The following is a 13,621-nucleotide window of genomic DNA, read 5'->3' on the forward strand; positions in this document are numbered from 1 at the left end:
TAGTGCCGATAAATTCTTCCATAAAAGAAGACAATGAGCCTAGTGGTCCTTAATTGCGTAAAATGTCGATAAAGTTAATTCCTTGACCGACATTTTATCCAATCACATTGACTAATTTAACCGACATTTTACACTATCGGAAATCACAGAGGTATATTCTGAAATCTAAGGATGATATTTCTAGCGCCTAAACTCTCCGGAACTAATTTGATGATTAACTCTTTATTATGTATATATTTTTTTATTTTTAAATTGGGGGAGAAGAATGAGAAAAGAGAGTGCATAGGAAGTGGAGAAAGAAAGAAAGCAGAAGGTCTCTTTTAGTCGCTGGCTCCTCATTATTTCTCACGATTTCCTCTAATTTTCTCGCCAGATTTTCTCGTCAGATTTTCTCGGAATCCAAACACAAACGCTGTTCAACTTCTTCTTCTTCTTCTTCTTCTTCTTCTTCACTCCTCACCCGTGAGATCCGAGGGCCCCTCACTCTCTCACGTGTTGTTGTTGTTGTCGTCGTCTTCATCCTTTGCCAGTGAATATAGCTTGGTAAGATTCACTTGCTCAGATCACTTTCAAGTTTAGGTTTCCGAATCCCCTTTTCCCGCCTCTTCCATCTCGCTCTGCGCAAAACATGCTACACGTTAGCGTGATCCTTAATCGATCTTCGTGTCTTTTTTCGTCGAATGATGCTGTTCCGTAAATCTAGGTTTTTGTTTTGTTTTTGTTTTTGTTTTTGTTTTCATTGTTAATTTGTAGTTTAAGGATTGAGTTCACTTGATGGGTTTGGGTTTGATTTCATGAGAAGTTTGTTTTCTTTTCCAATTTCTATTTTTTCTGCTGATTTTATAAAAAAAGTGAAAATTTATACTTTGGTCTTTGTGGGTTTTTGGATATGTGAAGAAAAATTGAACCTTTTACATAGATGAGTTAGTTATAATTGTGAAAAACACTATTTTTTGAAGTACTTTACCTTGTTTAGTTTAGATGTTTCAATTGGTGTTTACTTATCTGCAGTATCTCTATGTAATGTGTCTGTGGGATGTGTTTTGATGCATTTGGATTTTGGATGTATCATGCTTCTACTTCTTGTTTAATGCAATTTTGGTTATCTGTCTTTCAAGACCTTTAATCTGTTGTTTGATGTCATTTTTTATTTTCTCAGCTGAATCTGTTGCAAATGAAAGGATGTGCTGTGAGTTTGAGCGGTTAAATCCTGCACCGTCTCTGTCGTTATCTCCTACTTTGACACGCGCCGTTGCATCGAGAAACTACGTGATGAATCACTTTACTGTTGACACTGGAGATTCTCTCGCGAGCCTGCTTGAGCTTGCAGCCAATAATGATGTTGAAGGTTTCAAAAGATTGATCGAGTGTGATCCTTCCTCTGTGGATGAGGTTGGGTTGTGGTATGGTCGTAGGAAGGGATCAAAGCAGATGGTCAATGAGCAAAGAACACCTTTGATGGTTGCTGCTACCTATGGTAGCATTGATATCATGAAACTGATTCTTGCTGTATCTGATGTTGACATCAACCGACCGTGTGGTCTTGACAAGAGCACTGCCCTTCATTGTGCGGCATCAGGTGGGGCTGAAAACGCGGTTGAAGCTGTGAGACTGCTTCTGGCTGCAGGGGCTGATCCGAATTCTGTGGATGCCAATGGGCATAAACCTGTAGATGTTATTGTTTTCCCTCCCAAGCTTGAACATGTCAAAAACAGTCTTGAAGAGCTTCTTCAAGCTGATGATTCTGATGCTGGAGGGTGTAATCTTAGGGTGATCACAACCTCATTGAATGCATATTCACTTCCTTTATCAACTTCACCTGAGAACGGGTCTCCTTCCGCACTGGATCTCCAGTTGAAGTCAAAGTCAAGTGATGTCCCTGCTTTTTCTGTATCTGAGAAGAAAGAATATCCTGTTGATCCATCCCTTCCAGACATCAAGAACAGCATATATTCAACTGATGAATTCCGGATGTATTCTTTCAAGGTTCGGCCTTGCTCCCGTGCTTATTCACATGATTGGACAGAGTGCCCTTTTGTTCATCCAGGGGAGAATGCTCGTAGAAGGGACCCCAGAAAGTACCATTACAGCTGTGTCCCTTGTCCTGATTTTCGTAAGGGTGCTTGCCGGCGAGGAGATATGTGTGAATATGCTCATGGGGTATTTGAGTGCTGGCTGCATCCAGCACAGTATCGAACTCGTCTCTGCAAGGATGGGACAAATTGCTCCAGAAGAATTTGCTTCTTTGCTCATACTGCTGAAGAGCTTAGACCATTATATGTTTCAACTGGTTCTGCTGTTCCCTCTCCTCGAGCAAACGCATCTTCTGCCATGGATTTTGCTGCAGCCATGAGCATGTTGCCTGGCTCCCCTTCGTCGATGTCTGTGATGTCTCCTTCAGCATTCACTCCTCCTATGTCACCTTCTGCCAACGGCATTTCACACTCTTCTGTTGCTTGGCCTCAGCCAAACATCCCTGCATTGCATCTTCCAGGAAGTAATCTTCAGTCCAGTCGTCTGAGATCTTCACTCCATGCTAGAGATATTCCTTTTGATGATTTTGACATGTTATCTGATTATGATCAACAACAGCTGCTTAATGAGTTAGCATGCCTCTCTCCCCGGCCTATGAATTCTAACCCTCTAAATCGCTCCGGACGGATGAAACCCCTGACTCCTTCTAATCTTGATGAGCTCTTTTCTGCTGAGAGTTCTTCTCCTCGATATGCTGATCCAACACTGAATTCAGCTGTCTTTTCTCCAACTCACAAATCAGCTGTCTTTAATCAGTTTCAGCAGCAGCAAAGCATGTTGTCACCTGTGAATACAAATTTTTCTCCCAAAAATGCTGAGCATCCTTTTCTGCAGGCTTCTTTTGGGGTTCAGACGCCAGGCAGAATGTCTCCAAGGAATGTCGAACCTATTTCTCCAATGAGCTCTAGGATTTCTATGCTAGCTCAACATGAGAAACAACACCAGTTTCGTAGCCTAAGCTTCCGGGAACTTGGCTCCAACTCTGCTGCTGCAGCTGCTGCGGCCTCAGCCAATTCTTGGTCAAAATGGGACTCCCCCAATGGTAAGCTGGATTGGGCAGTCAGTGCAGATGAATTAGGTAAGCTTCGGAGATCATCTTCGTTTGAGCTTGGGAACAATGGCGAGGAGCCTGATTTATCATGGGTGCAGTCACTTGTTAAAGAATCTCCAAATGAGACTAAAGAGAAATCGTCAACTGCTGTCTCAAGTGTTGCAGCTGCTGGATCCTCCGCTGAGGGATCAAATATGAACACCCAAATGGAGTCCGTTGATCATGCTGTACTGGGAACATGGCTTGAACAGATGCAGCTTGATCATCTTGTGGCTCAGCAAAACTGAAAGGAGTTTGGCTGATCCTGAGGTAGTTAACAACAAAATGGATTCAGTAAATACTATATTTATATATGCTTTTTTAAAGTTTTTTGTTGATGGAAGAAGATTACAGTAACTAAGAAAGGAAGCAGAAAGAAAAAGAGCGAGGGGGCGAAATTCATTTTCAAGTTTAGTATTACAAAGAAGTAACTTAGAAGGGTCAGAAAACCACTAGGTTGGCATTGAAACAATTGATGCCAGTGCAGGGTTTTTTTGGCTGCCAATCTTTTCAATTCTTAGGTTCACATTGCTGTCATTTTTTGCTTCCAGGAGGAGCAAATGTTCTATCAAAATGAAGTCCTATTCCTAGGTTTTACCTATCTTATTTTTATTTGTTTTTATTTTGGGTAGAAAAGGAAGTTACAAAAGGGTCATTGGAGTTGATTTCCCTGAGTCTCCATTTTGGTTCAGTTTTGGGGATGGAAATACAATGTATTGGCCTTGATATTTCTCATGTAATTTGGAATCAATAATTGTAGCTAAGATGCCAGGGAGTGGGAAAATTAGGGATATTTGAAGATTTCCTTTGGGCATGTAACATTCAATTGAAGTTTATTGATATATTATTTTTGATATATTATTTTAATACCTTTGTTTCTATTTTTCAAGTGGATCCTACTATTGTACCCATTTTTATTTGGACCTGGTTATTACTTGTAATTTTCTTACTGTGTAATCATTTGTTTATATAATTATATCGGTGATGACATGCAATTTTTTATGAACTGGTGATGATCTCAATCATGAAGTGCGGTTCTCAATCCTTGTAAACTGTAGATGATCTTAATCATGAATTGTATTTCTCAATCCTGTCATTAAGTAGAGGGTGAATGTCAGAACTTCACTTTGTTCAGTTTCTTCTTGACCTGATCATGCCTGGCTTGTTTCTATTCTTCACTTATAAAGTTTGAAAAAGAGACATGAACCTTAACATTTTGCTCCTTTTCTGAAAAAAAGAAAGAAAGAAGAGCGACCCAATCAATTAAATTATAGTTTGTGAGAAATATGGGTGAGTGGAAACTTATTATTATGGCTCATATTCATATTTCCATTCATGCCATTTCATGCACCCATCTTTCTTAACTTTTAGCATTTCTCTTTGGAAAAAGGAGAAATTTTTAGGGTATAAAATTTAATGAGGTGCCCAAATACAATAGCCCAAGAATTCAATACTTGCTACATAAAGACTGTTTAAAAAAGAATAGAAAAAGATAATCAATGTATACCATTATGTAGAAATATAAAGTGTTTAGTATAGTATTGTCTGAAATTAAAATAAAATTCTAATAATAACAATAGAAAAGGGAACATAAACAGTAATTTGTGTGGCATCCAGCATCCCCTGATGTCATTATCATTTCACTATCTATGGTGTCTTTGACATGTAGTGAGTGTCATTGTATGCTTTTTTAAGTTGGAACTGAGTTGATCCCCATAATCAAATGGATATCAACATATCATTAAAGTTAGGTAAAATTCTCATGAATAAAACTGATCTCAAAGGAATTAGTTAAAGTAATTAGATTTTCAACCACAGATCTCCCCCTCCTTTTGGACAAGTATTTTGCATTTATCCTATTATGTGTTCCCCTTTTCTTTCCCACTTTTGAAGAAGGAATAACAATGCTTCACCAAGCATTCCATAAGTATTTATGGTATAACCGACCTTCCCTATCAAGGAATAATTATATGCTCTTCTAATCCTATTCTGATGAAGGGTAGTTGTAACATAGTCATAAACAAAAATTCTTTTTGTTGATCGGTTTTGTCATGTGTCATTGTCTATTTTGCTTTTGCACCTTGCTTTTTGGGAGCATTATCTAATGAAAATGGCTTTTGCCATTAGTGCTTTGCTCAATTAGACAATTGATGAATGGTTCCCTCATGAATATTTTGCTTTCAATATCTCAATGCCTTGTAAGAGAAGTAAGAAAAAAGAGGGAATCATATCCTCCATAGAAATGCATTAACTAAAGTTGATGTGTACTTTGATATGGCGACTAACTTACCATTGCTATGTCAAGTAGATTTATTTTATTTTATTGATCAATTTCGGTGGATTAGTTGAAGTGTTCATTTTTTATTCTGGAGTTGGTTCTCCAAACGTGAAGTCAACACACACAATAGAGAATCAATACACTCAAAGTACCTTATAGAATTGAACTGACTATTCATTGCTTTATACTTCACTTTCTCTTTCATTTCATTTTCACTCGTCTTATCTTCCTATCTCTCTCATTTTTCTCTCATTTCTTCTTTTTCTCACTAGGTGGAAGTGTATTTAGTTTGTGAATGAAACATTATTCTAAAGAATCTTGATCGGACTAGGGGAGAATGTTGAGCTTTCAAGTAGGTGAGGAACTCTGATCTTGGTAGAAGAGGATTCCTTCGCGAGTAGCGCCTGCGAGGGGCACTTGTGGTGACACTCTAACACCCAAGTGAGAGAGATATGGAGCTGGCATGGAAGAAAGATTGTAATTATGATGAATGGTGTGTACCTTCACGTATTCTATGACTTGTCTTTTTATAGGGGTGGCTTATGCGCGATCTGAGGTTGTCATGAGTGCATAATGCGGTTTGTGATGTAGATTGTCAGATCCTTTGACTGTGGATCCAACGATGGGAGGTGAGTTAATGTACTGTTCGCAGAGCTCTTGAGCTTCACACCCATAACTTGGTAATTGAGTCGTTGCCACTTTATGTGACACAGTGAGCAGAAGGCCATGTGACTTCTAGGTCAGGGCAAGGGACGTCGAAACATCGTCGATCCCTTTGGGGGACGTTGGAATGTTGTTGGTTCATCGTGCACATGGTCGGCATAAAAGACTTAGTCGACTCAGACATGGAACAATCGAAAATTGAGGTTGACTTCGGTTAGCACTCAATTCTTGTTCGGCGATCAGAACAAATCGAATATGGTAAGTTTGTTGTTTTACTATTTCCAAGAAGAAAAGGAAAATATATTGTGGTTAATGTAAAAAATCGGTGCTTAAAAAATGTAAAATGATTGGGATGTTAAAAAACAAAAGATAAATGATGTGATTATTAAAATTTGTAAATGTTACAATAAGTATTATGAAAATCAGGCGGGTAGGCCGATCCAACCGGTTAAACTCAAAAATCAAGTTTATGATCAACCGGTTAAACCAGAAACTAGGCCTATTAGATCAGATACGGTATTAACTCGATCAAACTTGGCCCGATCAACTAGGCCAAATTCTTCCACAATGTCAACCTCACCCAATGTTAGGTCTAGAGCGAATTATCTTTTTTGAACCTGCGCTAGATGGCATTCAAACTTGGGTTTAAGAAGTTTGCAGTACTGTGACAATTTGGAAAGAATGGTGTTATGGTATTTTTGGGCTGATTTTAATATTTCTATATACTTAATAATATTCTCCAAAAACTGGTATAGATAGCCTAAATGGTACTGTTTGACAAAAAAAAAAAGCTTAAATGGTACTTGATGGATTAAAATTTCCCAAGTCTTGGATTCAAATCCTACTGGTACAAAAAAATATTCTCCAAAAGTCTTTTCTTTTTCTTTTGTATCAACAAATTTTGTGGCCTCTGTGCCATTTAGTTTAGGCTTATTAGCACTTTTGGTCCCCCAGGTTTCAAATATGTGTAAATGGAGTCCCTAAACTTTAAAAATAGCATTTTGCATCCCGACGTTTGTCTCTGTTAACACTTTTGGTCCCCCACCATAATTCCGTCCAAAAACTAACGTTTTTGGCTGATGTGGATTTTTTTTTAAATGAGTTGGCCACCAATTTGGAGAGAAAAAGGTAATTTAGGAGAGTGAGTCTAATTATTAAAAAATTAAAATGAAATAACATCATTTAATTAAAAATAAACATTAAAAAAATCTTAAATCCCAATTAACTCTTAAATCCCTAATTCATGCAACAGATGAAGAAGAGTTGCAGGAAAACGGAACAGTGGAAGAAGAAGAAGGGATGCGGTGGAGGGGTGCGGCGACGGAGCTCCATGGGTGCCGATGGCGTTTCCAGCGGAGCTTATGACACCGTTCACTACCACCCAGCCGATCTGCATTCCTGGGTTCAAACTATGCTCACCGAGCTCAATCCTGCTCCAACCACCACCTCTACCATGCTCGATCCATCTTCTCTCTTGGAAAATCCCCAAATCAATGACCCTTTAGACCCTTCTTCAGTACTGCTCTGGATTGGGGGTTTTTAGGTTGGAGTTTCGGCTTTCTCTGGATTTGGGGTTTTGGGGTTCAACAGTTTCTAGGTTGATTTTTTGGTTTGGGTTTCTGGGTTTGGGGTTCGATTTCAAGGTTTCTCACTAGATTAGGGGGAAAGGTTTTCTGGGTTCAAGAAGATTGGAGATGGGGATCTTTTGAAGATGAAGATGAAGTGGAAGATATGAATCCTTTTTGCTGTTAGAATCAATCTAAGATTTAGATGCTTCTCTTCTTGTATCATTGATGAGCAACGTATATTACAATCATGATTAAAGGGAAGAACATTGCTGGCCACTATATCAATCTGTCCTTAATCTCACTCTGCATTGTTGGAGAAACAAATTTTCTATTTTGTTGTTTCATAAGATAAGGTCCATTAGGCATTTAGAAGACCAAAGTTTGATCATATCAATCTGGTTAAATTGCCGGTTTGGGAGAATTTGGGGGAGAAGAGATGGTGATGGAGAAGAACGCTGAAGGAGAAAGGAGAAATAAGGATGGATTCAGTCACGTGATTCTGGAAAATCAGAAATTAGATTGAATAAATTTAATAATTAGATTATCTCTCATAATTACCATTCTCTCTCCTAATTTGTGGCCAACTCATTTAAAAAATCCACATCAGCAAAAAACGTTAGTTTTTGGACGGAATTATGGTGGGGGACTAAAATTGTTAACGGAGACTAACGTCGGGGATGCAAAATGCTATTTTTAAAGTTTAGGGATCTTATTTGCACAATTGTAAAACCTGGGGGACCAAAAGTGCTAATAAGCCTTTAGTTTAATATATTGCACGTAGCTTTAAAAAAACTTAATACAAATAACTAGAAGGAGTAATGTTTCATCCACACCTCTCTTTTGAGGTGGAGAGGTGGAATGGTGAGAAAGATAGGAAGAAAAGAAAAAGTAAGAGAGAGAAAATACGAGATGTGATAGATGATAAAATGAGAGAGATAGAAATAAAAAGATGTGGAAATGAAGTGTTTAAAAAATGAGGTGTATATATATCATTACTCAGCTGAGAAATGGCATGAGTTTAATAACACTAGTTAAAATACATTATGGAGCTAAATCTAGACCATGATTTTGTTGTTTTAATAATTCTTTCAAATAAATAAAGAAAATTAATATAAAATAATCATGAAAATCAGTCACCGAATAATTCTAGGGTCTTTTACGAGTTTAATGTTCATATTTTTTTTTGATACATCGGAAAAGTAATGTTCATGTATTATTAGTGTTAAGATTTCTTTACACTGATTACTATTTTGGATTCCTTGATTTTGGATTGTCGTGTTTTGCTTTCTAGTTTTGATGTTTTTTCGTTTTCATTTGTGCGGCGTACCGAGAATAGTGTCGTCGATGCTTTGGCTAAACTCTCTTTTAGTTTTGGTGATGTTGTTTGGCTAGAGGAATTTCCTCAACAGTTGCTTGGCTTTGTCCAATCCGATGTAACGGCTTCCATGCCGAATGTTTCTTCTTAATTGAATTTACTACTTTTCAAAAAAAAAAAGCTTAATTACACAAACAATCATTTGATTATGTGAAGAAATAAAAAAACCACTATAGTTTACCGTTTGCATGTTAAAATAAATGCAAAGTAAAAAAAGACTGTAGTGAGATATAAATAGAGCATGCTTGAAACGGATATTTGATTGTTTGATTTGATTCTTTTCGGAGTACACCATTAAAGTGTATTTTGATAGACAATTTATCACATAAACGCTTAATTATAACCTTACTAAATAAGAATATTTTTTTTTGAAATGAAATAAGAATATTTAAATGAACTCAAAAGAGCTTAGATTTTTTTTAAAAGAAAAAGAGCTTATATCTAGATATCAATATCAATATCAATCATCAATATATATTAGAAAAGAAGAACTTTCATAGTGACGTGTCAGCACCAGATTAATTCTTAGTGACGTTTCAGCACCAGATTAATTATCATAAAAATTATTCCACGTGTCAATTTGTTATAGGATATAGTTTTCAATTGATATATGTTTTAATTTTATATATTCTAACCTAATTGATGGAAGCTCGCTGTTGCTGGTTTTGCTGATTAATAAGGATGTAGATACTTGTTGTTGCTGTCAAAAGAAATATGTTGTTGTTGCTGTTATAAACCAGATGTTGTGGAGGTCAAATTAAAACTACTATTGTTGTTACTGCTGGTGCGAAAATGGAAGGTCTTTTATACATGCTGCTGCTGGTTTTGCTGATTAATAAGGTTGAGGTCGTAATGGATACTTGGGGATGAACCTGTTGGTGCTTCGACTTCTAGTGGCCGTCTTAGTTTTTGAGTATTTGTTTTAATGCATTGAGCTAAAGGTTGTATTATCATTGAACTCAGGTACAGAATGACTATCTCATGATTGTAGTTCTCTTTTTCCTTGCTTGGCTTTTTTCCCATTGGGTTTTGCCTAGCAAGGTTTTAATGAGGCTCTATCTTGGGATTTCGTTTATGCCATTTGGTGGGTTGGTGGTGGGTTAATTTTTGTTCGGCCAACTTGTTCATAGGTTGTTCGAGTTCAGTTCAGATTGTACTTGATTCTCGCTTGGTTTGCTATTGGCTCGAGCACTCCTATTAATAATATATTTTTCATTTTCAAAAAAAAAATTAATTGATAATATTTTAGAAGATATAATTTTCAATTGATATATGTTTTAATTTTATATATTCTAAAATAATTGATTGATATTATTTTAAAAGATAAGATTTGGTCTTTTAATTTATTTTAAATTTATTTTTATAATATATTGATTAATTTTTATTGAATTTCGAATTTTTTATTAATTCGGGATTTTATGAGTTTTTATTGTGATTTGCTAGATTTTATTAGTTTTTATGTATCTTTATTTAATACCTTTTTTAATATTAGATTTGATTGAGATTTAGGTTGTTTATTTCTTAATTTTATTTTAATTTATCTTATTATTTATTTTATTTTAAATCCAGGAAATAATTTATTTTATTTTAGATTTACTTTTAGAGTATATTAATTAATTTTTCTTAAATTTTCGGATTTTTAATTAATTCAGGATTTTATGAGTTTTTATTGTGATTTGCTAGACTTGGTAGTTTTTATCTATCTTTATTTAGTACCTTTTTAAATTTTAGATTTGATTAGGATTTAGGTTGTTTATTTCTTAATTTTATCTTATTATTTATTTAATTTTACTTCCAGGAAATATTTTATTTTATTTTACATTTATTTATAGAGTATAATAATTAGTTTTTTATTGAATTTTCGGATTTTTAATTAATGCAGGATTTTATGAGTTTTTATTGTGATTTGCTAGATTTTGATAGTTTTTATCTATCCTTATTTATTGTTTATTTTTAATTTTAATTTCATGAAATATTTTATTTTATTTTTGAGTTACTTTTAGAGTATAAATGAATTTTTATGGTATTTTTATTGAATTTTCATATTTTTATTTAATTCAGGATTTTATGAGTTTTTTTATTGTGATTTGCTAGATTTTGGTAGTTTTTATCTATCTTTATTTAGTACCTTTTTAAAGTTTAGATTTGATTAGGATTTAGGTTGTTTATTTCTTGATTTTATCTTAATTTATCTAATTATTTATTTAATGCTAATTCTAATAAAAGGGAGTTGATTTGGTGCTGAGGGTCCACAAAGCTACCATGGACACACAGAGATTTGATAGCTGCTATTTCTACCTCTGCCACATGTCGCGATCAGGACAGAGGTATGTCGTAAGATGATGATACGTGAAGAAGAGTTTATCATGTTGTAATTGATGGTTTGTGTCATTTCAATTTATCCTTTGTTCGTAATTCAATCATGGATTCTTAAATTTCACATATTTTGTGTGTTTTGATCCAAAAGTTTACAAATTTTTGCGTAGACCCTTTGACGAATCATTGTTGAAGACGTAATGTTTTGATTCTGATGTAATGTTTTTTCTATTGTTCTTCTTCCGCTTTTGTATTTTTTTAAACCAGATTTTAGTATAGTTTGTAGAAATCCATGCGTGTGAAACCATTCTAAACCAGATTTTGGTATAATTTATAGAAATTTATGAAACTTAGGATAGCCTGAATTCATATTTATTTCTCAAAATTTGCCCGTTTTTATTCTTCATGTTTGAGCTGTGTGTATAAGCATACTATTTGCACTGTATGTGAATGATGCACATCTTACTAGTTTTTTTTAATGATGCACATGTCAGTCAAATTGATGAAAGCATATGAAGAGCTCACATTTATCTTCATGAGTATGTTTAGCCCATTCTTAAGGTTGGTTCATGTTTTCCTCAAATTCATTAGTTTTGCATATACTCATGTTTTAGTATGCCAATTGGGTGACTTATCTTACTTTGCTCTATATATTTCCTTAAGTTCAATTTAAATTGATTGTTAGTATAAGTTTATTGGTGAAGTAACCACAATTATTTTGGGTGGGAGAATTATTTTGTTTTTTTTCTCACATATATAGATAATTTGTTGGGGTGCGCACATATGAGACAATACACCATTTTTTGTTTCTCTTGACTGAAATGTGCCTTTGATTTTTTGTTTCACAAGGGTTCCACCCCAAGATTCACAAATACACTAAATACAATTCTTTCACCACAGTCCTTTCAAATTGGTGAATGAGGGTATTTTATTCTTCATGACTTCATTTTGGGTTTCTTTTTCAATCTTCTTATTGATTTTGTTCTTCAACTAATTGTAAGATGTCATATGCTTCAACGATTCCTGCTTTCTCTTCTTAATCAAAAGCAAAAGGATTGAGGAAAAAAAAATCTTTCAGGGTGCAGAATATTCACTAATTGGAAAAAAAAAACACGTGTCATTCTCAGATTAATTCTCATAAAAAAAATACATTTTAAAATTTTAGATTTGATTAGGATTTATATTGTATATTTCTTGATTTTATCTTAATTTATTTTTGATTTATTTTTAGAGTAAAAAAAATACATTTTTAAATTTTAGATTTGATTAGGATTTAGGTGGTTTATTTCTTGATTTTCTCTTAATTTATTTATTATTTATTTTTAGAGTATTAATTAATATATCCCAAACTTTTTTTTTAAAAAGAGTGAGTTTGAAAGCTATAGCTTAAGTTAATTTTTTAATATATTCCCAAATAATAATAATAATAATAATAATAATAATAATAATAATAATAATAATAATAATAATAATAATAATAATAATAACATATGTGTGCGGATATGGGCCGCTTGGGTACTATAGTGCCCATACCCGCACCCATACCCACTATTTTTTGCGGGTAATAATCTATACTCAACCTCATACCCATTTAGCGGTTTTTTACCATACCCATAGTGAGTATTTTTTGCGGGTACCCTATGATTTTGAGACCCATTGTCATCCATAGATTTAGATTTTGGCAAAGATGGATAGCTTCCTGTAATGACATTGAATTGTCTAAAGGTGGGGAGCTTCGAGTTGCTACCCACGTGAGTATGGAGACGATTACATGTAATTTTTAAAAACGCGGGTATGGAGATGGTACTATAGTACCTACCCATTGTCATCCCTACTTAGTTGGAATAAACACAATAATGTTATACTTTATGATATATCTTACACAATCCTGATTAATATGTTGATAATTCCTTATATCTATGATTTGTGTTATCGTCTTCATATTTACGAAGAATGTGAAACGAGTTCCTCTTGGTCTCAATCGGGCTTAGAAGAGAAGTCTTTATCTCTAATTTACTCATCAATTCTGACTTTTCTATTTCATTCGTTGTTTAATATATTTTTAATAATTAAAGTATTAATTAATGTATCAAATACAATAGACATATTTCCCGTGCAACGCGCGGGTAAAAAACACTAGTTGTGCTATAAATAAACTAATATGGGAAATTTATCAAAATAATCTAAACAAAATTTATAGACTGATCATAAGATATTTTCATAAAATTAACTAATCACTAAGTTTTTTTTGGGGGGTCAATAAACACTAACTTATATAAGTGCTCATACCTTCCAAA

The 13,621-nt window shown here is 34.4% G+C and overlaps 1 protein-coding gene across 2 annotated transcripts; it reads left to right on the forward strand.

Annotated features, from left to right (window-relative positions):
- The first annotated feature begins 277 nt into the window (after nt 1-277).
- Nucleotides 278-4,005, forward strand: LOC130730648 (zinc finger CCCH domain-containing protein 30). Of its 2 annotated transcripts, none has more exons than XM_057582709.1 (2): nt 278-543; nt 1,160-4,005. In XM_057582709.1, exon 2 carries the CDS (start codon nt 1,183-1,185, stop codon nt 3,370-3,372), a length of 2,190 nt encoding a protein of 729 aa, XP_057438692.1. In that variant the 5' UTR covers nt 278-543; nt 1,160-1,182; the 3' UTR covers nt 3,373-4,005. The 2 variants fall into 2 exon arrangements, with proteins under 2 accessions (XP_057438692.1, XP_057438693.1); XM_057582710.1 differs by lacking the exon at nt 278-543 and adding an exon at nt 562-703.
- Nucleotides 4,006-13,621: the final 9,616 nt, after the last annotated feature.

Source organism: Lotus japonicus, chromosome 1 (genome assembly GCF_012489685.1).
Source record: "Lotus japonicus ecotype B-129 chromosome 1, LjGifu_v1.2".
NCBI classification, from domain to species: domain Eukaryota; kingdom Viridiplantae; phylum Streptophyta; class Magnoliopsida; order Fabales; family Fabaceae; genus Lotus; species Lotus japonicus.

Bases quoted from the DNA above. Each gene is read 5' to 3' on its own strand.
- LOC130730648 (XM_057582709.1), top strand. From the start codon at position 1,183: ATGTGCTGTGAGTTTGAGCGGTTAAATCCTGCACCGTCTCTGTCGTTA.